This window comes from Podarcis bocagei (genome assembly GCF_964188305.1).
Source record: "Podarcis bocagei genome assembly, chromosome: 17".
NCBI lineage: Eukaryota > Metazoa > Chordata > Lepidosauria > Squamata > Lacertidae > Podarcis > Podarcis bocagei.
This window is the reverse complement of record NC_138143.1, coordinates 31,660,975-31,688,897: the sequence shown is the minus strand read 5'-3', so window position 1 is coordinate 31,688,897 and position 27,923 is coordinate 31,660,975. Positions and strand designations below refer to the sequence as shown.

General features: G+C 43.3%; 1 protein-coding gene and 1 long non-coding RNA gene across 10 annotated transcripts in view; one reads left to right on the top strand and one right to left on the bottom strand.

Annotated features, from left to right (window-relative positions):
* The window catches only part of NRG1 (neuregulin 1), a 513,412-nt gene extending 500,910 nt beyond the window's left edge, over window positions 1-12,502 (bottom strand). For 7 of the 9 annotated variants that reach the window (XM_081176446.1, XM_081176444.1, XM_081176448.1 and 4 more), the window contains exon 1: window positions 12,231-12,502. In XM_081176446.1, coding sequence (XP_081032572.1) covers window positions 12,231-12,393 — 163 coding nt within the window. In that variant the 5' untranslated portion in view covers window positions 12,394-12,502. The remainder of the gene's footprint in view (window positions 1-12,230) is intronic. The other 2 variants (XM_081176431.1, XM_081176435.1) reach the window with 2 other exon arrangements.
* Window positions 12,503-24,943: 12,441 nt separating this feature from the next.
* On the top strand, window positions 24,944-25,547 carry LOC308577278. The gene is made up of 2 exons (XR_014003565.1): window positions 24,944-25,298; window positions 25,394-25,547. It is a non-coding gene; the product is annotated as an uncharacterized lncRNA (long non-coding RNA).
* The last annotated feature ends 2,376 nt before the right edge of the window (window positions 25,548-27,923 follow it).

Sequence of the window (27,923 nt, the reverse complement as noted above, 5' to 3'; positions counted from 1 at the left end):
TTATTGCAGAGTGTTTATGATATCAAACCCTCCAACATTTCTCCAATGAAAGAAGTGCCCTATTTAACAACAACAACATCATTAATACTTTTAATACTTCTATTATTTATAAAACATTAAACATTTAAAAACTCTCCTATACAGAGCTGCCTTCAGATGTCTTCCAAAGGTTGTATAGTTACTTATCTCCTGGCCTCGGAGATTGCATAACTCCAAAACCTCCAACATTTATCTGATGGAAATAGGGACGTCCTAAGGAAAAGAGGGACGTTCTGGGATCAAATCAGAAACCATGACAGCTTCTGTAAATCCAGGGCTGCCCCGGAAAATAGAGACACTTGGACGGTCTGTTACATGTCACTTTTCTAGACATATTGCATCCAAAGTGACCTACAGCAATAAAAAAACAAACAAACCAGTTGATTCAGTCATGGTTTCTTACAACTGGAAACATATATTCTTATTTAAAACCAGCTTGTGGTGGTTATGAAAGTTATAAAAGATATCTTAACTACTTCATTGCAAAAAGTCAGTTTTAAACAATACACAGCTCTTACTGAAAACTCATTTATGCTGGTTGCTTTCTCAAGGTCAAGATCTTAAATTAGTTCTAACGCTTTCCCTTATCCAGTTGGCAGTTATCTAGATCCTGTACATTTTCTCTTACGAGTCTCTAAGCTTTGAATATAGTAGCATTAACTGTTCTAACAGCAGCTCCTAATGAGGCAGTTTAGCACACTGCTAAATAATAAACCAGGAAGAGGGGACAAGGAGAAAGATAGTTAGCAATCATGTTAACAATATAGCATCACAAGAGGATGGAGTGTGTGGAGGTAGCTATTAAATACATTTGCTGTGTCTCTATTCTTCAGTTCTGAGGCTCTCCTTCAATGCAAGGAGAGGTGCAGTTGCTTGCACAGATAGCCATTAAAAACAAAAACAACACAACCACTAGAGAGCATCCTGATTGATATTAACTGGGTTATAATAAAAATCAATATTTGTCTCAACATATTAAAAATGTTTAAATGTATATAGAACTACCAGTGTATGAAAACTCACAATGAGGCACATTTACAGCAGTCGGCATGTGTATGGCCAGCATTTAAAAACGTCATAGGAATTAAATGATTTGTTATATGGTAATTTTGAAAAGCCTAATTGATTTACAACAACAACAACAACCTAAGTATCAGTAGCTGCACAAAGACATGAACCCCCACTTTAGTAGAGAAACTTTTGAGAATCTGCAATTAAAATTATGCTAGAACATAGAAAGCTTCCTTTTCTCATTGCCACCATATTTTCTGAGGGAAGGTAAAGGTAAAGGTACCCCTGCCCGTACGGGCCAGTCTTGTCAGACTCTAGGGTTGTGCGCTCATCTCACTCTAGAGGCCGGGAGCCAGCGCCGTCCGCAGACACTTCTGGGTCATGTGGCCAGTGTGACATCGCTGCTCTGGCGAGCCGGCACCAGCGCAGCACACGGAAACGCCGTTTACCTTCCCGCTATAAAGCGGTACCTATTTATCTACTTGCACTTAGGGGTGCTTTCGAACTGCTAGGTGAGCAGGAGCTGGGACCGAAAGACGGGAGCTCACCCCGCCGCGGGGATTCGAACCGCCAACCACACGATCGGCAAGTCCTAGGCACTGTTTTTCCCTATTTTCTGAGGGAAAGTGTAATTTAAATATTGTTACAGATTATTTTTGTAACTACATATTTCCCCTACTGTTTAAAAGAGGCCAGTCTATGGCAGTATCTAGATAGTATCTTGCTGAGTGGATGATTTTTAGAAAGTGTTTTAGGGACCAGCATGTGTTCAAAGGGCTGTAGTGCCACGGGTACATGGTTGCACATGTGACGGGGCTGCCCCCAAATGAGAAAAGTTTGGACGGAAATTTTACATGTAATAGGCATAATTTATATGTACTTGTTACCAGATGCTTGAGGCCTGTTATTAGTGGGCTACATCCTTGATAATATCAGTTGTGAAGATCATGATTTGATTCAATGAGTGATTGTGTCAGAAAATATTTGTAACGCTGATTATGAAATATACCAAGAGTTATGGAGTTGGTTGATCAAACTATGGGATATAGCAATAATGGAAAAAATAACAAGTTATTTAAGGCTAAAGAATAATAACTACCAGAGGATTATATTTTCAGCTACCGGTAAGTGATATTCATTTCTTTTGTTTTAAATAATATGGGCAGATATACAGCTTGGAAAATATGGCTGCAGGAGAAGAAAAATATTTCAGTTTGGTGCAATGACATGTTTGGAAAACCGTTAAAAGGATGTGCAATGAAATTCAACCAAGGGGAAGCGAGGAAGTCACTTAACAATGTTAATAAGTGTAATTTTCAATAAGGCTATGATTTATGTTTGTTTGTCTTATGTGTTTGTTTGTTTGTTTGTTTGTTTGTTTGTTTATAATGTTGTGAAAACCAATAAAAAAAATTGGGGGGGGGGAGAGATATGTCCCCCCCCCCGGATTTTTCCAGTTCTATCTTTGCTTTTATTTTTGTATTATGCATTTTATTCTGAAATACGTAAAGCGGGGACAGTTCTTCTTTGTAACACTAACTGAACGTGTCCATTCCTACCATGTTTTTGTTTTAGTTCACTGTGATAGGAAATGAACATTGGAAGAACCTGCTATATCAGGCCAATGCTCTATCTAATCCAACATCCTGTATTCACAGGGACCAACGAGAAACCTGTAGGAACACACAAGCAGGACTGAAGCACAACAGCACTTTGCCCAACTTGTGATTCCTAGCAACTGGTATTCAAAGGCATAATGCCTGTGACAGTAGAGATAGAACACCTATTGCTTAGTTTTCTCAAAGGTCACTTGGAGAGGATTTTAATCATTGTAAGACATGTCTGTTTTTTTTCCTATACAGGTGACTGTTGCATGTTTCTTTAAATAAGCTTTGGAATTTTTGCAATAACCCGAGTGGGTGTTTCACTCTTGATGACAAAACATTCTGTTTCAAACATTTTGTCAATTAGCAGAACAATAATCTCACCATTTATCAGGATAAAATAGAGCGGCTCTCTAAATTTACTAAATAAAATAAATACAACTGCATAGTCAAGGGTGAACTTTAAATATCGATGCAACTTGCTCCAAGAGATAAATTAAACATATAAGTTCCAGAAACAAGTGAATCTTAATATATTGTTCCTCATTAAGAAGGGTTTGCTCTACACATTCTGTAGTACAATTCATTTTAGGTGTTTTAAGACAGCCACTCATGTTGTCTATGACTCACATTTTTTGTTGCGGATAAAATAATCATGGCACATTGTAATTTAGATTCTCATTGCTTTTCTAAAGATAATCTTGGCACAAGGAGAAATATAGTACTGCAGTTCCGGAACATTACACAATAAAATATGACTTATATGTGGCAATAGACATAGAATAAACACTCACAATCTCAAGATAGATAATTGCACCCATTATCAGAAAGCCTTAAAGGTATATTTTCAATGGAAACTAAATTAAACAATTGTGCAAACAATAGCTTTGAGTTTCCATACTATTCTAAAGTGTCTCTCTTTAATCCTTATTCCTTTTTTCCCAGTAAAGAAAAAGAAATCTGTTTTCATATTTATAATTACTAGTGATAATATGAATGTAGCAGATGGCAGCTTAACTGATTAGCATTGTTTGATTTGTAACTGGACAAAGTAACTTGCAAAACTTTTTCTGGCTTAAGAACCCTATTAGAATTGTTCCTTAAGAACACAAAAACTCCATTGACGTATCTCTGCAACCACTGCACATATGAAACAACATTCAGCTGGTTTTATTCAGAAAACTAGGTCTACTGAAATCAGTGAGCTTATTTCAGAGGTAGAGACACAAGTAGCCTGCACTACAGTCATGTAATCCACTCACTTAATCAGCAGTAGGATTTACATTCTTTAAAAAGTGTCTGTACAACGTACTGACAAGCAGTGTGCACTGCAATCTGACATTTCTGTTACCTAGGGTACATCCATATGGTGCTTATTTCAGGGATCAGATGTACTCAAGCAGCATTATAAGACCCACACAGTGCAGAAATGAAAAAAAGAGGCAGAACACAGCAGCAGTATCTGCTCCTGGACTGGAGACTCTGTAGGATCCCAGCACATTTAAATATTGAATATCAAGAAGCTAGCTAGCCTAGAAATTTCCCCCTGTCATACTCATTTTCTATATACATATATTGGAGCATTCAAATATTCAGTCTCCCTCACCAATAACCTGAGCTGGTACCAAGCTTAAGAGAGATGATTTGGAGATCTGGTCCATATGTTCTCTCTTTGTGATTTCTCCATAGGATACTGTGAACATAAAAAACAATTTAAAAATAGTATCCTATTTTAATGTGGGTGATATGAGTTATGTACGTATTCCCATAATGTACTCAGTGGCAGTAAGTTTTCTTAGATCCTCTCCCCTTTTCTTATTTTTTATTATATTTTCTTATATGTATTTTACATTTGCACTTTGTTGGAACCAATAACTAACTAACTCTCTCTCTCTCTAACTCTCTCTCTCTCTCTCTCTCTCTCTCTCTGTGTGTGTGTGTGTCTGAAGCATCTTGACTCTAAAATGTGGGACCAACTTGGACCCTGCTGAGTCTCTTTCCTCTTGTTGGTATGGTCATGTCCTAGATGAAATAAAATGCACCTCTCTTTTTTGGGTAGACTTCTCGCTGCACCCATTTTTGAGCATACATAGCCACTATATGATGTACCCCTGTTTGTTTATGTTTAATATGGAAACAATATTTAACTAAAACAACCCATATTGCCAACTGAATTACATAACTTTTAGTTGACTGCTCCTCTACCATTTAACTGACGAAATGATGATCAATTACGTTTAAATTAATGTACAAAAGTGGCAATATAGGCACCCATTTTGAGGTAATGAAGGTAATTGAAGATTATTTAGAATTGAATGAGCTGCAGCTACCAGCCATTCTTAGAAAGAAAAGTGATCTGCTAATATTGTCTTTTTCATTTTGTTACAGCTGGGGTAGGAAACTTTTTCAGCCTTAGAGCTACACACATTTCCTCACAGGGAACGTTTGGGGCATCATATTCCAGTGGTGAGTGGGGCCAGAGGCTCTTGCCAGAGGTGTGAACTGATCGCGTGCAGAGGGCTCCATCCTCCGTATTTCAAAACAGCTCCCATTTTCTTCCCTCAAGGCTGCCACACACACGCACACACGAAAGCAAGAGGAGGGCTGCATGCAGCCCTTTAGGTTACAGGTTACCCAACCTGATCTTCTGCTTGCAGCTACATTGATAACATGAGAGAGAGTTATTTTTGTCCTCTTCTCTTTCATTTGGTTAAAACGTTTAAATTTATCATTCTATACATATTTACCATGGGACATGGGTGGCGCTGTGATGGAAACCACTGAGCCTCTTGGGCTTCCTGATCGGAAGGTCAGTGGTTCGGATCCCCGCGACGGGATGAGTTTCCATTGCTCAGTCCCTGCTCCTGCCAACCTAGCCAAACTTGCTGGCTTGGAAGAAGAAGAAGAAGAAGAAGAAGAAGAAGAAGAAGAAGAAGAAGAAGAAGAAGTTTGATACCCCACCATTCACTCCCCTTCAGGAGTCTCAAAGCGGCTAACAATCTCCTTTCCCTTCCTCCCCCACAACAAACATTCTGTTACTGGCACATTTATTTATTTATGGGGGTGGGAGGGGGTGCTTTCCAAATGAGTGTGATGGGAGATAACTTCTGAAATGTTAAAGATCCCTAAAGAGTTTCTTTAAAAAAAACCTCTCGTGGATAACTATTGCATTTGCATGGAGCTTATTCCAGCTGATCAGAAGGTCAACAGTTCGAATCCCCGTGACGGGGTGAGCTCCCGTTGCTTGGTCTCAGCTCCTGCCAACCTAGCAGTTCAAAAGCACATCAAAGTGCAAGTAGATAAATAAGTTCCACCCCGGCAGGAAAGTAAACCGCATTTCTGTGCGCTGCTCTGGTTTCGCCAGAAGCGGCTTAGTTATGCTGGCCACATGACCCAGAAAACTGTCTGAGGACAAACGTCGGCTCCCTCGGCCAGTAAAGCGAGATGAGCGCCGCAACCCCAGAGTCGTTCACAACTGGACTTAACTATCAGGGGTCCTTTACCTTTTTATACATATTTACCTAGGAAAGAAGCCCACCGAATTCCTTGGGACTTGCTTAAGAGTAGACATGCCTAAGCTTGCACTGATTTAGGAATAATGATATTTACAATATGCTCTTTTGAGACTTGTTTTGTTTTTTTTAAAAAAGAAAACAAGATTGTTAACCTCAAACCTCCTGAGAACCGCATAACTCCTGTGTCTAGGAAGGTATGTATGTCACTTCCATTAGTACTGAGCCTGTCTAACCTAGTATATAGAGATGAAAATATACTCCCCAGAGTGGGTAAATAAGGAAGTGAACTATTTTTCAGACAGCTTTTCAAATACATTTAAAATTGATTGTACTTAAGGTTTCCCCAGGTGACTATATTTCAAGTTTTACTCAGTTAGATGAGACAAGATGGGGGGGGGGGGACGACGACACCCAAATAGCTGTCTTGATAAATACTGAATCTGAAAGAATGTAAGAAGTTAAGTAAGTAATGAAGGCCCTCCTTTATATGGCTTTTAGCAGACTCAATGCACACATTTAAACATAATACTGATGCACATGCAGGCTATCTTGGCTATTGGCTAAGTCTGCTTCTGCAGTCTTATATGTAAGAAGAAGAAGAAGAAGAGTTTGGATTTGATATCCCGCCTTTCACTCCCCTTCAGGAGTCTCAAAGCGGCTAACATTCTCCTTTCCCTTCCTCCCCCACAACAAACACTCTGTGAGGTGAGTGGGGCTGAGAGACTTCACAGAAGTGTGACTGGCCCAAGGTCACCCAGCAGCTGCATGTGGAGGAGCGGAGACACGAACCCGGTTTCCCAGATTATGTGACTACCGCTCTTAACCACTACACCACACTGGCTCTCCAGTAAAACTGGCAGTAAAGTTATTGCTATTCTTAAAGCTTACTACTTAATACAGCTTTATAAGAAATCTCTTTAGCTCTGGACAGAAAATCCTTTGCAGCAATATTTTATGTAAATGGAGGCACATAGTCAACATACACTGACAAGTGCAATGTTTTGCTTTTAGAAATCCCTCACAGTAGGTAAATGAAACAAGGCAACAAACTACAAGAAAGAAATAGAAAATGCAAATGACTGGATGCCTCAAAAACAGCAGATCAATAGGCACAAAGGGAATCCGTTCTCCAAATACCTGATATATATGAACACAAAGCAAGTTCATGCATGCTATTTATTAATCTTCTCCTGCAGGCCAAATCAAAACACGTAGTACAGAAAGAAGACGCCAACTTTAATTTTGGCTGGACTTAAGGCTGCTTTGCACGATTCAAGAAAGAAGTACACAGATGTTTCTTGGCTCATTTAGAGTCCAATCAAACAAACCCTGGGCCAGATGGTCCCCTGTAATCAACTGCATGGCATTCCCCTGCCCGTTTTTTCTTAAAAAGGACCCAAGTAGAAGGCACTGGAATGTATGTAGGACAAAGGAATGGAAGCCATCCACAAGGACTAGGAAGCTACACTGCATACCCCATCTGTATGAAACAGATAATCAAGGGATATGTAAAACATCTGTGTATAGTGGTGTGCAGCAACAGCTGATCCACAAATTATGCAGACTGAAATGGTACTACTTCTCAGCCATAACACTTCAGGTTGCAGGTGAGGAAGACATGCTTCTGAATGCTTCTCCACAGACCAAAAAAACCCTCCACACATCTATGCTAATACATCAGAGAAAAGGTTTTGGTATTGTCTGATCCCTGGTTTATTACACAGAATGAGCTTTTTACAGGGTGAGTATTTTAAAAGAGGCCCTGTGGAACATGTGTACTCTGTAGCCACAGGGTCTCTTTTAAAGGATTCACCCTATATATCTGAACTTTCAGGAAATATCACACACAGAGAGAGACATGTATAGTCTAATGTAGTACAGTCCAGAATTCTAGCACTTCGGTATTGGTTTTCTTTTAGGGTGGTAGTCAGCGTTGGCCAATAAAGCCCTAACGAACTGCTAGATGCAGCTATCAAGTGATCAAGATGGGGAGGAGAATGCCCACATTTACCAGTAACTGTTGGAAGGTGGCAATGGAGACAAAGGGCACTTCTGCTAGCACTGGGTAACTACACTAATGTTGATGGGCTATATCACTATATCAGTGTGGGCAAGGGACCTATCAACAATCTTACACTTGCACATGGCTGCAATGCCCACCACCTGCTTTCAATGCCAAATCCTAATGATTACCAACCAATAGATGAAGGAATTGACATCCCTCCCTCCCCCATAACTGATTGCCCCCCCAGAAATGGCTGGCATTTTCCTCTAGCTTGACCAGCTGCTGCTAGTGTTAGAGAAGAATTGTAGTAAAATATGCACTGCGTGGAGAATGTATGGTAGCTGGCAGCATCTCTGATATTGGAAGCATATAATTTATATAGTGTGGACTTTATGCAACTAATGAGAGAGTAAGGGTGCACACAGCTAATCATTTGTACATTACAAAACAGGCAGATAAACAGCTTCTCCTTCATCAGGCAGCTTGTGTAAGTTTTACCGCAGCATGAAAAAAGAGCTTTATCTGACTGCTTTGATCTCTATATAATCTATAACCCACGATGTCAATAGAACATCTTATTTTGAGTAAGGAGCAATCACATCATCAAGGTTTATAGTCTTTATCTTTGAGTTATGTATTACTCCTGAAATGCAAGTAACTTTGGTGATGGTTGAGATAATACCCCTTCTTCTGTGAGATTTTACTTGAAGTCAAAAACCAGTTTTCTCCTACAATCCTGAACTGGGAAGTGGGGGGGGGGGAAATCCTCTATATTTAATGTATGTGGGGGGAGAAGGTTGCTATTAAAAAGTACACTTATAAAGAGAAAGGATTCATTCCTTTCAAAATTAAGTAAACAACAACATAAAATTAAGAACTTGATTGATAGATGAAATAAAACATATCAATCTATAAATAAAATCTCACAAGCATGAGACCTAGTTATCTAGATTCAGAAGTTGGCCTTTTGAATATATGGTAATGGATGTTCTCCATAATTAATACACCCTGACAAACCATATCAACCACTAATCATATAGTGAATCTATTCTGACAGACCTCACAGCTAAATATAGATTAAAACTCAAACTATGGTTACAGCTTCCCAATATGCAAGCAAACCATGGTTACAGCTTCCCAATGTGCAAGCAAAACATGGTTACAGTTATTCATCAGCTTTAATTTTACGTATGCTCAGCACACCAATCACTAGATGCAGTGGCCTCCAAAGGCAGCATGATGGCTGTTTCTATCTTCTGTTAATTCACACATCATAATTAGTACAAGCAATAATTTACAAGCCTATTTTAAACATTGTTTCTGATTCTGAACTGCTGATCAATAGCAATCCATGGTTTATCTGTTCAGGCATCACACTAAACTGTAGTTAAACTTCCATTAGTCATGATTCAGCATGGTATTAGAACTGAACTGCTGAGTTTGAAGCCAGAGATATTAATGCCATCTGATATTCCATTTAACACTTCTCCACCATTATTCACTAAATACTGTTATAACATATGGTTTACCCTAGTCCTTGACTTGAAAAACAAACAAACGTTTAGGGCCTCACTGCAGTGTTTAGAGCATTTGGAGCTCACCAGGTTTGACTTTTATGGAAGTCAAAGGCTGTCAGATGCTGAGAAGTCACAGCAGCAGGGTAAATTCAGTTTATTACAGACTAAGCAAAAGGGGTGGAATCCTATCTTAAGATGAAAGGAGGCAGTAATCCTGAGTCAGTAACTGCCTTAGATAAATAGTAAATATTTTAAATACATAAACAAGCATCAATCTATGGACAGAAAGATGGGAACTGAGACGTCAGCAATGAGACACCATCCATTCTTTCATTAATTTTTCTGGGAATGGCTAAACTCAATATGGTTAAGGCAAAAATCTGCTGAGAGCCCCCCCCCCCGTACCTCAGCAAAGGGTGTTATTCACATTTTATTACTTAATCAACAGCAGATACACACAATTAACCAACACCACAACCTACATTTTAAAATTCTAGTTCTGCAAAAAAAGAGAGAAATTGCCATCTTTATGTTTTCACATTTCAAGCTGAGAAGAAACTCAATCATGCTGTATATGTTCATTTGCATACTTCAAGTCCACAGCAGGAAAAAGGGAACAAAAACATTCCACTCTGGTTAACTCTTATACATTAACTCGCCTTTGCATATTTCCTCATTTTCCATAGAATGCCTCAACTACTGAAGTATTCAGATTTTTAAACACACACGCGTGTGTCTGTGTGTGTCTCAACAACAACATTGTATCCTACATGTAATGGAATATATATTTCAAGTTAGCTTGCAGATCACAGGAGCCTCAAAACTGTTATGAATGGAAGTCACAGGAAAAGCAGAAGCTTTATTAATGTTAACACACCTGTGAGATGTATGGCAATGTTTTGGAATAGACAAGAATAAACAGGATTCTAATACTCCCACAATTCTTCCCCCACACTTAATTCATATTATGCCAGTGTCCAGTTTTGTTTGCAGCAGCCCAATCCATTGTTGTATCTTGTTTAATCACACCAAAAACCTTACTACAAAGGATTGATAATGACACGTTCTTTCCTCACTGCACCATAAGAAAAAACAACCTGATGTAGAAAAATGTTCAGCTTTTATATCAGCCAATATGTCAGGTCCCCGCAGAGTATTTCCCTTGTTTTACAGTGACATCTATCCGCCAGTCCTGGGGAATCCCGACGTCATTCACTCAACATCAGCACCGTTTAATGTGGACAGCTCCCTTCTGCAGCTATTCTGAAGTAATTTGGCACAGGGTGGCTAGAAAATGCCGAAATGATTATGGTAACAATTACGAATTAAACAAACAGGAAAACAGAAACCGATTGAGTTGAGGTGAAAGTACACAAAATGAAAAGGATCACCAGGATTCGTGGATTTGGTTGGTCAGCCTCAACAGCTCTGCCTCCAACAACCATTTACGTTCTCCCAGCCACAAAACAAAATCATCTTGAAACCCTCACGTTAACAAGAGCTGACAGACTGAATTTCAGGTGCTATAAAACAAGACAGGGCACTGCATTTGCAAACAATCCAGTTAAATCCAGTGGCTCTCATGAGTACTAACACATCTAGAAATGGGAGGGCAGAATTACGTCTAGAGGACTGTTAACATTTGAGAGCCACTGAATTTCCAGAAGCTGAGAGAGAGAGCAATTGCTTCTTTTGTTGAGGGAAATGATTTTGGAGGCATCAAAACACTTTAAGAGTGGACACAACGTGAGCAGTTGAAAATGGCTGGGCCCTGCTGGATTTATTTACAATACATATCCAATCCCATGTGCCAAAGGAGATCCAGGCAAGGAAGTATTCGCCACGACCAAAGAGCAACCTTTCCAGATACAACATGCAACCAAATTCTTCGTTCGTTCTGCTTCAAAAGCCTACAGCTTCATCTAAAGTTACACATCCAACAACATACCAACGTAAACAAGGGTTGGAAAGCATCACCCCATCAAGCACCTTCCTCCTTCTAAGAAAGCGAACACAGACAAACAAACAGCCAAGGCCTTTATTCAGGTGATGTAAAGACACCCTGCCCCGCACCAAGGAGCCTTCCAGTTTCCTCCCTCTTTCTTGATGGCCTGAAATGCAGCCTTCTCTTAGCAAACTAACTAAAAAATAAATCGGCAGGAGAGATAAAGGCTCCATTCTGTTGCAGTAATATACCCACTCTCCACAACCCCAAACTCGTAGCCTGCTTGTTGCTGTGTGTATAAGAGAGGGAGCTTTCGCAAAGTTTCCCACCCATGGTTGGCACCCAACTTGAACGACCTGCGACCCACATCCACCTGCAAATCGCTCCAAAGAGGAAAGATCCAGAGCGGGCCACAAGTCCCACACCTCGGGGACGGAGGTGGCGAGAAAGAGGGCGAGCAGCGAAGGAACGAAGAACCAACCAACCTCATCCTTCTCCCCACCTTCATCCCCCCACCTGCCCCGCAAAGCGGATGCGGGCCAGCCCAGCGCAGGCACCGCTCCTCGGACACCCCTCGCCAGCCAGCTCACTTACCACATCCCCGGGTACACAGCGCCCTGCTGACCTCCTTCTTGAGACTCCTGCCCGTCTCCAGGGGCGGGGAAGACGCCCGGAAGAGCGGCGAAGGCGACGGCGACGGCAGCAGCAGCGAAGGCGCCCCAGTGCCGTTGACGCTGGCGGCGGCGACGGGCTCCATGAAGAAGATATAGCGGCTCTCTTCCTTGAGGCTGCTCCCGCAGGCGGAGCCGCGCTCGGCCAGCAGCACCCACAGCAGCCCGTCCTTGCGCAGCCCGCCGCTTTTGGCCGGCCACACCTGGTGCACGCGCACCCGAGTCACCCAGGAGACGGGCGGCGGGCTGGGGCTGGGCACCAGCGCGCGGGGAGCTGGCGAGGGGACGGTCCCTGAGAAGGTGGTGCTGGAAGCAGAGGCGGCGGTCGGCTGCTGCTGCTCCTCCGGCAGGGTGAGGAGCGGCGGCGGCGACGGCAGCAGCAGCAAGAGCGACGTCGCTTCTTCCCCTCCTCCTCCGTCGCCGCCGCCGCCGCCTCCGCCTCCTCCTGGCTCCACCACGCTGTGAGCTAGCACCTTGCCCTCGATCACCACGGAGGCGCGCCGGGCCAGCCCCTGCACCGAGTCCACGCTGGGCGGCGAGGAGGGGCACGGCGGGGCCGCCCCCGCCGAGGCCGAGGCGCCCAGCAGCAGCAGGAGGACGACGACCGGGCGCAGCAGGCGGATGCCACAGCAACAGCGGCGGGGGGCCATGGCCGGCGGGAAACGGCGAGGGCAGCCCCGAGCTCTCTTGGCGCCGGCCGCCGCCAGCGTGCCCCTCAGCCTCGAGCTTCGCCACCTGCGCGCCGCCTGGCCTGGCCGAGAGGGAGGGAGGGGGAGGGTGCCGCTGCTGCCGCCGCCGCCGCTGACTGAGGAGGGAGGAAGAGGAAGGCGGGAAAGCGCCTGAGGGGCGGGCGGCGGGGGGGGGGAAGGGGCCGCTGCTCTCTAAGCCCCACGCGCCTCGCCGCTGCGCGCAGGTGGCGACCGTGGCCGGGGAAGACGCTGCTTGGTATTGCCCAACTGTTAGCAGTCCTCTCTAGCCTCTGCCGCCAGGAGCAGCTCCTGCAGTGGCTGAAGCCGACTGACTGAGGAGGCAGCGAGAGGCCGGGAGGCGGCGGAGTTGCCGAGCTGCTGAAGGCGCGAGGCCACCAGCAGAAGCAGCGCCGGCAGCCATGTGTTTCCTGGGCTCTGTTTACGTTCCGCGCGGGCTCTGCGGGCGCCCTCTTTTGCGCGCGCTTTTACCTCAGCTGCTTAGGCTATGGGGGAGGGGCAGCATGTTTTCGCCTCACGCGCCAGTTTTAATGCTTCACCTGCATAGAAGCTCCTCCCCTTTCGGCCTTAGCCTGACCCCTCCCCCACTTCACTAATACAGGGGTGTGTCTGAGGATGCGACGCGATGCCTGAGCTTAGGTGCTGAGTACCTCTGAAGCATTGCCTTCAGTCACCACTACGCCCCCTTGGAGTGTGGGCATGATGACACCATTCTCCCCCACAGTCACGTGGGGTTATTTGTGTGCAGTTTGTTTATATGTGTGCGTCTTGAGAAAGATGCCTTTCAAACCCATCACTGATGTGTAAACTTGGTCAGGCGACAAGTGTGGGTGTAGCTGGACCACCAATTAAACCCGTGGTCTGAACCACTACCCATGAATGCTCATCACCTGAGGACTGTCTTGAGGTGATGGGCATTCATGTGGGTGCGTCATTAAGACAGCAATTGTACGTCCACTCTTGCCTAGGAGCAGTGCTATTTTTTTAGAAAAAGAGGTGTGGGAACTCATCACGAACTCCTACCTCTTTCTCTTAGAATGGTAATGGTCAGGCCCACCTGAGAGGTGCCGGAACTGAGTTCCTGTGAATTTTGGCTGGAAAAAATTCCTAGAGTAAGCATCATTTAACTTGGAATTACTCCTGAGTTGGCCTGCATGGGCTCTGCATAGTGAATGATGCATCATCATGTGGTGCCTTCATGCGACAATGAGAAATCGTACAACAAACACCACAGATGGAGCTCATTATTACACTTATGCTGTGCTCATGCTCCAAAGCGTTCAGAACACCTTACACGTGGTTCCCAGGTGAGTTTGGGCCAAACCTGCTTAGCTTTAGGGGAACTTCAGTGGTGTCAGGTGCCTCCATTTCAATGGAGGTGGTTCATACATTCATGTCCATACGAATCTGAACATATGTGTTGTTCAGCCCTTAGAATGCGGCCCCATAACAAGCAGCCATCTAATCTGATGGAATTATGAAAAGATATGTTTGGCAACAGTTTGTACTTGTATATAAACGAGGAGGAGAAATAGAATGTGTTGCCAGGGCTTTTTTTTTTCCAGACAGAACTCAGTTCTGGCACCTCTCAGGTGGGTGCCATTGCCATTCTAAGAAAACAAGGGAGATGTTCATGGTGAGTTCTGGCACCTCTTTTTCTAGAAAAATAGCACTGTGTGCCATTGTAATTGCTTTTCATCACCCTTCCCTTTCCTGGTTGACCACTGAAGAACCACAACAGAAGCTTCAGCTATATTTTACCTTCCCCCACATGAAGATCTTAGTAGCTTCAAAGTAATAATGTACAGTTTGTGCAAAGAGCTCCATAGTGGGAACACATTTACCTGGGTGCCTGTGTTGACACGAAAGGCAGTGCTGTCCAGACAGGAATTGGGGCAGAATTCCAGGGTCCCACTCAGCAAAATGAGCAGGAGCCCCACTACCCAAAAAAAAGCAGCAGGGCTGATTTACTACATTTTGAAAATTAACTGAAGTAATTAACATTACCATCTAAAGAGGTCCCCACTCACACACAAATGCTATTTGAAGTTAATGCCCATTACTATCTAAAGAGGTTGGGGAGGCATAAAAGCACGGGGTCCAGAATCTAAAATTACTTAACTGAACTACTGAACATGAATTATTTCTCAGTCCATATGCATCCATATATATTGTATTGTCATATGCAGAGAGGGGCAGATAAGAAGCGATATGAAGAATGCATTTTGAGTTATGCAACTTAACTTGTAACCTCCCAGCTGAGCAAAAAGCTATCTGTACTATTATTATTATTTTAAAAAGCTATTTATAAGCAAACCTGCCGTATAGAGAGAGAAAGAGAGGGACTAGTCAGGATTTTAGCCAAGAGAAGTATATTCCTTCCATTATTTTGACAAACCCACAAATATATCTTATTTGATTCAAATAATTAAATTGTGAGAACATAGAGTGGAACATTGTGTTATAGTGGTACAACCCCCCCCCCCGCCCCCAAGCAAAACTGTAGCACATTACTTTGTCATCCTAACAGCAAATAGAAATCACTTTAGGCGAAACTCTAAAAATCTGTCCCTGGCCATAGTAAGCTCAGCTGTTAAGAACCAAGCTACCCCCTGCCTGCATAGCCTCTTGCTGGATCACACTAGTGCTTGTAGGAAAACCAGGAACTTGAGTTCAGAAATACCAGGTCAGCCTGCTTAACATCAGGAGGCATACCGTTCCTAGTTTTCTACTAGGGCGGCAGAGCAGCCTCTGCTGACAAGTGGCTGTAGCTGCGTTTCTCAGCCACTTAATGAGAGTAAACAGCCAATCAATACCAACTGGGCAAGGATGGAGGGAGAGCCTGCTCATCACGGCTATTGCATAAATATGTCCTCACTGCCTCTATAGCTAGCCAGATGTCTCAAGATTCAAGAGGCAGTAAAAACTCCTGCTTTCCTTTAAGACAAATCTAGCATTTTCTTTGCTCTTCTTTCTCCCTCGCATGCCATCTGCAACAAAAGATCCCTCCTAAAATGGATTCGCTGTATGTTTATGTGCAGAATGTGGTTGCCTGATTGGTCCCTAGTGAAGTACCAAATACCAGGGTGATGCCTTCTATTAAATCAATGTGTGCTTATGGAAGAATATGCAAATAACAGAGGGAGAACAGTTTCACAGGCATCTTACATATAAGTATAATAAAGCACGGGGAACTTGTTCCATTATAACAGTATCTCCAAGCTTCTTACAAATAATAGCATAATACAAGATAATTAAATGGGTTCAAACGATAAGAAAGGAGATGCCAACTAAACATTAGGAATAACTTTCTGACATTAATGGACCCCCTCAGAAAGTGGTGGGCTCTCCTTCACTGGATTTTTTTTTTAAGAAAGGTTGGAAGGCCATCTGTCAGTGATTCTTTAGCTGTGATTCCTTCATTGCCGAGGGTGAGACTAGATGTTCCTTGAGGCCCCTTCCAACTCTGCAATTGTATGATTATAAAATCAACGCACAATATGAAGAAGAAGAAGAAGAGTTTGGATTTGGTATTCCACTTTATCACTACCCGAAGGAGTCTCAAAGCGGCTAACATTCTCCTTTCCCTTCCTCCCCCACAACAAACACTCTGTGAGATGAGTGAGGCTGAGAGACTTCAGAGAAGTGTGACTAGCCCAAGGTCACCCAGCAGCTGCATGTGGAGGAGCGGAGACACGAACCCCATTCCCCAGATTACGAGTCCACCGCTCTTAACCACTACGCCACACTGGTAATCAAATCTTAAAAACAATCCCTTGGTCTAACCACACACAACACAAAATCAGCCCCAAGGGGCGAGGGAAATATTGACTGCAAAATGCTAAGCACATCAACCACTCCATGTAGTGTATTTAGTTATTTTTTGGCGAAGGTCGCCCCATGTATATTTTAGGAAGCATGCTAAACTTTGCTCAAAGCAACAACATACATATTAAAGTTAGAAAATGAAACTAGGGGTTTTTCTATCAACCAGAAAAACAATGTGTTTCCGTTTAGTGTTATGGGAGAGAACCATGTCAGCCTTATTTCTACAAATAATCTCATTAACACCCCGCTGTTTTTGCAAGGTTCAATCTGACATAATTGAGGACATTTTAAGAGCACAAGCTGAATTAAGATGCATATGGAGCCAAAGTGCCCAAAAGGCAAACAAGACATTTGGACCAGATGTCAGCCTTGGGGGGCATTAAGCAGCTCTCTGCTGGGTGCTCCCACTGCTCCCAGAAACTCGCTTCTATGGAAGTCCACTCAGTAATCTTCCAAGGTTGACTTATAGGTAACATGAGGACTTTGTTCTATAGTTGCCTGGCAACTGCAAGACAACAAGCACAAACACTGCTTTATCACAGAATAGCAAAGTGGCCATTTAGGAGCTTGACCCAGGCACAAGTGCTGGTAAGGTTCACCCCCACCCTACCCCCCCCCAAAAAAACCTGGAGAGGCAGCAAGTACTTAGAAAATAAGGGAGCTGCCTGCTTGTGTTCCATTAAAGGTACCCAAGTAGCCCTTTCTCCAGACAAACTTGCCCATACAAAATGAATGGAGCAGAACTTGGCGTTACAAAGCAGGCAGTGGCTTGGCTCAGCTGTCTGTGACTATCTGATTCAAAGGACCAGGAGGACTCTGCTTCATGTTGTTAGCATTCTGGCTTGAAACGGTTGAAGTTCTCTCCTGTGATCGGCTGCTCTGGTGGCACAGAGAAGGGATGAGGAGCCTGTGGCCATGCTGGCTGAGGCTGATGGAAGCAGGAGCCCAGCCACATCTGAAGGAACACATGCTCCCTGACGTGGCTTTTGGGCTAAGCAGTGATACACAAGAAAGGTAAACAAAGGTGGTCAACAAAAGAGGTTTAAAGACTGTCTCAAGGCAAATTTTTTAAAAATGTATTATAAACACCAGCAATTGGGAAACACTTTCCTGCGAGCGCTCCAATTGGAGAACAGCCTTTACCAAAGGTGTCATGGGCTTTGAAGACACTCAAACTCAGGATGCAAGGGAGAAACGTGCTAAGAGGAAGACACGACTGGCAAATCCACACCGTGATCAACTCCTGCCCAGAAACCAATGTCCCCACTGTGGAAGGACATGTGGGCCCAGAATTGGCCTCCACAGTCACTTACGGACTCATGGTTAAAACCACGTTTATGGAAGACAATCTTACTCAGCTATGAGTGATTGCCAAAGAAGAAGACATGCCACAAGATCTTGGGGTTGGGAGGAACTTGAGGCTGGGGTGCAGTACTGTGCCATGGGAGGTACAAAATTTGTTGAGAACAGGTTTCCAAGACATCAACACATTGGATGCCATTATAAAGCTCCGTACATCGCTTGGGGTTAAATATGGTGCCACAAAGCCAGACTATGACCTGTCTTTCATTTATAAAACTAAAGCATTTCCCACTTCCATGGCTGCAAGGAGAGATTTGAAAAGGTAATAGCATAAGGACGTAAGAGCTTTGCTAGATCACAGTAAACATTCTCTCTAGGTCAGGATTCTGTTCATTCCATTTCTTATTCTTATTCTTGATTCCTTTCCTAATGGTCTCCAGCATGGAGCCCATCTTTTCACAGTGGACACACACTGGGTGTCAAACTTTTCATTGAGCTATCCACCATTAAGATCTCTTTTCTGGACAGTCATTACTAACTCTACCCTCTGTCTTGCAGGACATCTTGGGGAGAAGAAAAGGCTAAGGAGAAAACCCTACACAATCCGGAGTCCCTAAGATGGTTGAATTGCATCTTGTATGCCTCCTTCCAGCAACTCCTGCAGCCAAGCTGAGAGGTCTTGCCAGATGGGCAGCCCGAGGCCTCCACACACACTGCCCAGGCTTGCTCCCCAGAGAAATCACTTAGGTGCTGCTGCAGCAAAACCAGTTTGAGAGGCAACAGTTACGAGTTACCGGTCTCTGCAGCCACAGCGGGCGTTGTGATTCTCCAGCGATTTGACTTCACCCTTGGAGGTGCACTCCATTGTTTCTTGAGACAGATGGATGCTAACAACTGCCAACTCAGTGCCCATCAGTGTATATGCAAAGTTGGGATTTGTTTTTCTTTAGCATGGCTCACTGATGTTGAACTGCATTTACCACACCAATGTTAATTGGTGCATGTTGTATTGTCCTATATTACCCCCTCAGTCACCCCGGAGGCCCAGTCAAGCACTGAACGGCATTCAGAATCCTCATGCTCCATTGACTTGCATGTAGACTGCTTGCACTTGTAAATGTTCCAAAACTTTTTTTTTTAATGAAAACAGGGATGCCTGTCTTTGACACTAAATTTTGTTTTTTCAACCCCCTTAGCCACAGACGCCAGCAACATATACCTTTTGCTGCAGGTCTCCAGCTGAATCTCTCTAGCAATGTGTTCTATTCCAGCTAAACAGAATGACATCGCACAAACAACATTGTCTGAAAAGACATGGAAGCCAGTTTTCAAAAAAAGAGAGATACGGTTTGGTCATTTTCTCTTCAGAATAACTTGAGAGGCTTCTAATATAATACACACCAGTGGAGAGCTGAATAAGGTTAATAACTCTCCAAGAATTTGTTCTTTCAGGAGCCTTGTTATATATTAGCATTTTAAGTCAGTTAGTACTATTTAATTTGCAAGTGTAGAAACTGTGCATTGTATGTATCTAATCCTATTCTGAATCTTACCATTAGCCTTCATACTGTCTCTTGGCTGATAACGAGTTCTACAGGATAATTGCATGCCAGGTGAAAAAAGCTTTATCCATTGGTTTGCTAAGATAGGACCTTCCGTCAGAAACAGAAGGCTTAGAATAGCCTCTGGGTTTAGTGATGGGACTGAATTAGTTGTCAGCATGCCACTTTATTCATACCATCTGCTTATCTTAAAAAAAGGGGAAAGACCACCTCTGTAGTCTTGGCTCCAGTGGGCTGCCTCCAATTATACTGCTCTTCTGCTTCTTGTCTTAGCCTGAGGCCCAATTCATATATGAGCTCAGCAGTGTGGTTGCCACCTGCATTGAAATTATGTGGGCTCTGCTCCATGTGGCAAAAGTGATGTGTGAAACAAAACTGCTATGTTGTGGTAGCAATTGGAAGTGGCAACTATTAAACAAGCTGCCTCAAAAAGGAGAGGTTGATTTAGTGCAGGGGTCAGCAAACTTTTTCAGCAGGGGGCCGGTCCACTGTCCCTCAGACCTTGTGGGTGGACGGACTATATTTTTTTTTGGGGGGGGGAGGAAATGAATGAATTCCTGTGCCCCACAAATAACCCAGAGATGCATTTTAAATAAAAGTACACATTCTACTCCTGTAAAAACACGCTGATTCCCAGACCGTCTGTGGGCCAGATTTAGAAGGCGATTGGGCTGGATCTGGCCCCCAGGCCTTAGTTTGCCTACCCATGCTTTGGTGTGACTGCCACAACTGTAAGGGAGGTGCCTAACCCCCAGATGTTGCGCCCGGTGCGCCCGGCCCCCCCTGCACCCCCATGCTACGCCACTGATCATCGATCATCAGATATGCTACATACACACCATTTGAAGGGCAACTTTTGGGGTGCCCCCCTCAAACCTTTACCCCTAGAAGTTGGTGTTGCAATGTATGGAAGCACTCAGGAGTCAAGCTATATTTGAAGTAGGGCTTTATTTCAGTTGCAGTCTTCTTACATCCAGGAATCAGCATACACAGGTGGGATTACTTACAGGGGAGAAGCCACCACAGGGAAGTCAACCATACCACTTTATAGGTAAAGGTAAAGGGACCCCTGACCATTAGGTCCAGTCGTGGCCGACTCTGGGGTTGCGGTGCTCATCTCGCTTTATTGGCCGAGGGAGCCGGCATACAGCTTCCGGGTCATGTGGCCAGCATGACTAAGCCGCTTCTGGTGAACCAGAGCAGTGCACGGAAACACTGTTTACCTTCCAGCCAGAGCGGTACCTATTTATCTACTTGTACTTTGACGTGCTTTCGAATTGCTAGGTGGGCAGGAGCAGGGACCGAGCAATGGGAGCTCGCCCTGTTGCGGGGATTCGAACTGCCGACCTTCTGATCGGCAAGTACTAGGATAGGTGGTTTAACCCACAGTGCCACTAGCTGGCTATAGACCACTTGTCTTGTGATGCTGACTCAGCATTTCCACTTAGCACAGAGTGTTAACTCCTTGATACCCACAACACTCCAACAGCTGGCTCCTATGTTTTCAAGTTTATTTCAGCTGTTGCTCTAACACTTGAGAAGTTCCCTCTTTTGAAAACTAAAAATGATCATGTTATACTTTCTGGGTAATTTTTCAATTAGATTTATATTGAATTGGGTAGCATGTGATTACTGTTCCCAAGCAGTTTTGACAGCACTTACATCTTACACCAGATCTAGGACACAAATCAGGATTAAGTTCAGGGTCATATCCTCTATAGCTGACTTCATGAATATGTGTTGAAAGGTATAGTAGTTTATTGAATCTCAAAATATTATTTCTTTGTCATAACAAGAACATGTCATTGTGAAGATAATTTGTTATTACAACATTTCTTTTTATTTCTTTTAACAGCAAGCTGCTTTATGCATCAGACCATTGATCTATTTTTTCCATATTTTTAATTAAATTTTCTCTTTTACATTTTTGAATATTCATTTAAACAACCTCAAAATATCAATGACTTCCCTTCTTCTCTCTCCATGGTTCATTTTGCATAACATAAATCCCTGCATATTTTATATAAGCTAAACTATTAAGTATTCCATTATTACATCCATCAAAATTTATTTACACTGTTGAATTTATATTAATGCTACCCACATTTTCAAATATACACAATTTCCCCCATATATTCAATAAACATTTTCCAATCTTCTTTAAATGTATGTTCCTCTTGTTCTCTTATTCTATTTGTTAGGTCCTCAAGATGTGCATATTCCATCAGTTTAAGTTGCCATTCTTCTTTAGTTGGGACTTCGCTCATTTTCCATTTTAGGGCTAACAAAACACGGGCTGCAGTAGTGGCATACATAAATAACATTTCCACTATCTCAATAGTAGTCAGTTCAGTAGTACTTCCAACCAGTCTGAAAAGCACAGGCAAGCAAATGCCTACTTGCAAGGATCCAGTGAATCAGAAGTGGACAGTGATTGGTTTACACGTTGATGTGGACCTTCTCTGCTGTCACTTTCAAGAGACGCTATACTGAATCCAGATTTGACCTTTTCTTATTGATGCTCAATGGGACTGCTTCCAGGAAAGAGGCCAGCTACACTAGAATTTAACTCATCAGGCATCTCAGTGAAGCAAAGAGGTTTTGCAGTGGACTTTTCTTCCTTCATGGTGGCTCAGCAGTTATGCTCACTTCGGGGGGAACATGACCTACTGTACTTTACCGTCTATAAGACGCCCCCATGGATAAGACACCCCCTAATTTTCAGGACTCAATATCAAGAAAATGGGGGCGGGGGGAGATTGTCCAGAATGGGAGGAATGCTGAAAAAAAGCTCACCCAAATTCCAAACAGTTACGATCAAATGCAACGCAGTAGCCTCCTATAGTATTTCCAATCGATACCAGCAGCTGCCAATCACACGCCCAATTGCCGCAGCCGAGCCCAATCACCAGCAGCCATTGTCGCAGTAGCGACCAATCACCAGCGAGCATTCTCACAGCAGCAACCAATCGCAAGCAGCCGTTGCCACAGCAGCCTATCACCCACAATAACACCAGTGATAATCTACTACTCAAGACAGAAATCATTTCCACAGTCCCCCCAACCTCTGCACTACCCATCTATAAGACTACCCCAATTTTTAAGCATTGTTTTAAGGTAAAAAAACACCATCTTATAGACGGAAAAGTACTGTAGGGGCTTAGGTGTGACTTCGAACTCTCCAGCCCTGTTCCTTGCTTGTTCACTCCTTGCTAATCCCAACTCACAGAGTGGAGAGAAACAGCAGGCCAGGAGAAATGGTTTTCTTCTGTGTGCAAATTGAGGATCAAGCCCTTGGCAATCACAAAAAGAAACGAATAATTTGCAAAATCTACTGAGGATTCAGCTTTGTTAAACGGCTCAGTAATTTCCACCAGCATTACTACAATGAGGTCTGATTCGCAGTGACATCCAAGCTTCAACATCGCATGGCTTGCCAATTATTTTAGGCTGATCTGAATGTGAATCTGAAAATTTCCCTTTATGCTACTATAGCTCTCCAAAACATATACTGCCCCAACAGTTAAAAAGCATTCTCTCTAAAATGTCCCCAGACAATACCATTTACGTTGTATGTCAACTCTCTTTATATAAAAGAGTGCACTGATTATTCTGCTTAAAAGTTATACCATGTTTCCCTCATAACTGCATGTCTTATTGAATTCCACAATTTTTGGGGGTAAATTATATCTGCAGTGCTCCACTAAAGATTAAAAATGCAACAATTAGGGTGACCATATTCAAAGCAGGGAAAAGGTTACATATCTTTAATATGTGTGTATAAGATGGATTTTATTATCCACAAGTGAAAGGGATGCTTGAAGAATTGGACCTTTGCATGTTCTTATATCAAATGGCTTGCTCTGCACTTCTTGGCACATACTGTGCGGATGGAAACTAGATGGTCCACCAGATTTCACACATCTCTGAATATTGCAGCACAATTCTCAGTAGTTTAAACATACACATTTATATGAGAGAAAACACATGCTTTAATATATATTTTGAGGGCGTAAATATCAGGGGTGTATGTAAAAGATACAGAAAGTCCCAAATCAAGAAGTGAAGCAAGGCTGCTTGGGACAGTTTTAAAGCTGTCTATGCTGTAGCAGGATCTCTCCCAAGTGCCTGAAACTAAAGTGTTAGTGTATGTGTGTGTGTGATCCTATTGATTCTTCTAGACCTCTCAGCAACCTTCAGTCATAATCTACCCCAGCATCTCATTCTTCTGGGTCATTTTGCTGAAATGGGCTTGGAAGGCACAGCACCGAATCACTTGCCAACTATTTTATGCTGAACTGCATGTGAATCTGAAAATTTCCTCTCTCAGTTGTACCGTCTGTCTGTCCATCTATCAATCTATCTGTCCATCCATCCATCCATCCATCCATCCATCCATCCATCCATCCATCCATCTCCCTTTCAATGCTTTTCAAAACATTCACCTGTAAAACACATTCACCTGTAAAACACATTCACATGTAAAACACATTCACATGTGCATTGTGTGTTCATCACATATGCAAAGCCAGAAGTGGCTGGTGAGGAGGGGAGGCACCACACACCTGGTCTTCCAGCTTCTGAGTGCCTGTCATGTATTAGAAGAGGAGTGACAATGTGGCAGGGAGGTCAGTGTTGTGTTGGTGCATCAGTTGACCCAATCTGGTGCTCCCAGTGCACTCACACAGTGCTGACCTCCTTGCCACCTCATCCCTCTCCCTCCCAGTAACAGTAGTGACTCAGCTGTCAGGAGGATGGGTATGCAGCAGTGTCCTTTTTCACTCACCACTCTTATATAAAACACACATTTTTGGGGTGACCCCCTTTTGTACTCCAAAAAGCATTACAACATTCAGTCATGTGCATAATGTGACTAGGAGCTGCATTCCAGTCCACAAGGAAGTTAGGGAGCATCAGATGAAGAAGCGGACCAAAGGTATCTTGTCCAGCCCTGGTACCAGGCATCAGAAACACTCATAGGTAGTAGTATACATTGTCACTACTAGAGCTATACTGAATGTCCTCTAATTTTCTGTATTTGCCTCATATATAGCTAATCTAATGCAACTGATCAGACTGCCCATAGCTCAGCCCCTCAATTCATATTTGTATATGATTTTTTATTGTATAATTGCTGCCACCCAGTGCCCTGTTGTCATTCTGGCTGCTTTTGGGGAGGCATCATAATCATCCCTCTCCTTTACTTTTGTGGTTTTGCACATACCACTATTCAATCATGTTGACTACTCTTAACACTCTTGGAATGAGTGTGTGTGTGTGTTTGGTTTTTTTTTTTACATGAAAAAGATCGCGGAATGTGGTGAGTAGCCCTGGCTTTTGAAACTTGAGGTGTATATTTTTAGGACTTGCCATGGGACTTTAGGCTGAAAGGTGGGTATTAAATGAAACTGCAATCTTCATCATCCTCACCTCAGCCCTAAACATTAAGAGTTGTGTTCAATGTGGTGTTATGTGAATTTTCGTAGTGCATTTGCTCAGTGGAACATTCTCCTCTCCTTCAGATCTGATCTGATCTAGGGGTTCTTCTGACCCTCTGCAGCAGTTTTGGTGAGGACCTGGGACATGCACTTGGTGAGGAGGGCAAATCCCTTTAAACAAGTGGAAATCCTTGCATAGTTGGTGGCAAGTGGGAGCTGAATACCATCCTAAACATGTTTCCTTTTCAGACATACTGAACAGATGAGTCAAAAAGAAGCCCTTTGGATTAGAGCAATGTTTGTAAACTTCCGTGGACAGCTGAGATCATTCCGACAGCGTTTTCCAAAGGAATTTCCCTGTGTTCTCAGCCACATAATTTGCTCAGTAAAACCGGCAGCAGAATTTATGGTTTATCTTTCCTCTGTTTCATTTAGCATTATTTAAAGACATGCTTATAATTCCATCGAAGCTAATAGGATTTCTGTTAAAGTATACATTGGAGTGTTTTGCTGAATCAAAGCCTTTGAATAGAACTCAAAAGCAGCATGTTTGTGTTTCAGCTCAGAATACTACTTTAAAAAGTGCCGCTGGATGAAAGATGAAAGCAGGCAGATTTGAAACATGCATTGAAAATGTGACTTTAATTGACTGCTATGATGACTTCGGCGCATCCTGGTAGGATGTTACATATGTCACCTGAATTGGGTAATTCATATCCTTTGATCATTGTTTTGGATAGCATCACCACATATCTGCAGTCAGCTTGTAGAACATGGGTTTCTGTGCATATATTTTTTTTAGCTTGACATCCCATTTCCAAAATTTACAGCCATTCTATTTGCTGCTCTGTGCCGTATCTTCCTAATGTTTCTATTTGGATTAAAGGAACAACTCGCTTGGAAAATGCCATTTAAAAAACAAACGCACAAAAAATGCTCCTTTGCATAATCTGAATCATTACCTTCTCCTGGCCAGGGTACCATAGCATTCCTGCTAATAATCTGCAAAAATACTTTCAGCCAAGCAACTGGCCCATCAGTAGAACAGATTGTATTTGCCAGAATGCAATCAAAGCTACATGTAGATCCGTACCATTATTTCCCCTCCCTATGCCTTGACACTTTCAACACAGCTTAACCTTGTATCAATGCAGCCTCATCAGTCATGATTCATGTGTCTTGCAAGGATTCTAGCCCAGTGGGCTTATTCTTGAACAGGCAACTGGAGCATGCAGGGATTTAGTCTGTGCACCACTATGTGGCTCTTACCAAAGAGGGAGCTTCAGGGAAAACAGGCACATCAGCAAGGATGCATATTGACATTGATTGGACAGGTAGTCCTTCCTAATTCCTCATAAGGGAGTTCGGGTCATGACTGCTGTTTGCTGATCCACCTGCACAGCTCTGACTCCATCTGCCTTTTCTAGGTTTCACGAAATGCTAATTTTCCAGGCACATCAGAAAACATATATTTTCCTACAGAGAATTAATAGGAGGAACACACTATTCTTGCATTGGTACCTATCCAAATAGTTAAGGTAAACTGTAGAGCCTTATTTTGAGGGAATACGTTTTGGATTAAAAGTAAAGGGTGGCATATCTCAGGGCTGATTTTTAACCATGCTGCTCTTGCCCACAAGGCAGCTGCTGTGTCAGGAACGTGCCCCCCCCCCGAGTGCAGCAGAAGACTCAGCATCAGAAAAAGCAAGCAGGGGACTGACTCTGCAGTTGAGAGCTGGCTGTCAGAATCTAGAAAGAGCAGTTTGGCCCCCCCTTCTTCCCAGGGAAGACGCTGTTAGCTCCCAAGGAGAGGAAGACTTGGAAGGCAGCCAGAGCATTGCCAGGTAACCAGCAGATAAGCCAGAGTCTGAGGCTGTGTCCTCTGGGAGTGGGAAGGAGACAGGCCAGCCATTCAGGCCCCGTACTAGGAGACTGGAGAAGCTCAGAGAACAAAGGAAGGGAAGGAGAATAAAGGCGTGGTTTTGGTGTTCTTCCTGTTGGTGGATGGACAATGATTTAGACTGATCAGCTACTGTTAATGAGAGCAGGTGGGGAGCTGATCTCTCAATGTGTTTTTCTTGTAAATAAACTTACATAAAACTGATGGAGAGTCCTTGCTGCTTATCAGGCTGCTTGCCTGACAGAGATCATTATATGCTGGTGTAAAAATAAAAACAACAACTTCCCCATGGGTGAATCTCCATGCATAAAGTTGGAGAGCCTCTTCCCGGGTACATCAGTCCACAGCATGCAAGCACTTCCAGTATAATCCTGACATGGAGCTGCTGCATGAATTTTGGACAGTGTACAAAGGGTGAAAGGCCTTAAAAAGTTATTCTTGGCCTGTCACATGGAGCATCTCCATAGGAAAATGTTTTTTGGAAGCCTTCTGACATCATCTTTAGCAGCATTGGAGCTATTGGGTGTATCTCCTTTCCGTGCTGCTCATTGGACAGCCATGTGGGAGTGTCAGGCTTCAGGGAATCCAATCCCTCCCCCGGTGGCAGCCAAAAACCAGATAAACAAGAAGAGTTCTTACCATGTAATTTATTCAGTATTCACAGAGAGAGAGTAAGGAGACAATGAAATACCGGTGTTGATCCGAGTAAAGTCCAACCCTCTCCATCTCTTCTATTCTACATCATCCCTGTGCTGGCTGATCTGAGCTTTCTGTGTCTGCGCTTTCTGTTCTCCTACTCTCAATGTCCTCCTAGTCCTGGGAGAGGGGGCTCAGAAATGCTTTCCAAAGACACTCAATCTGTCAGCTGTCCCTCCCCCG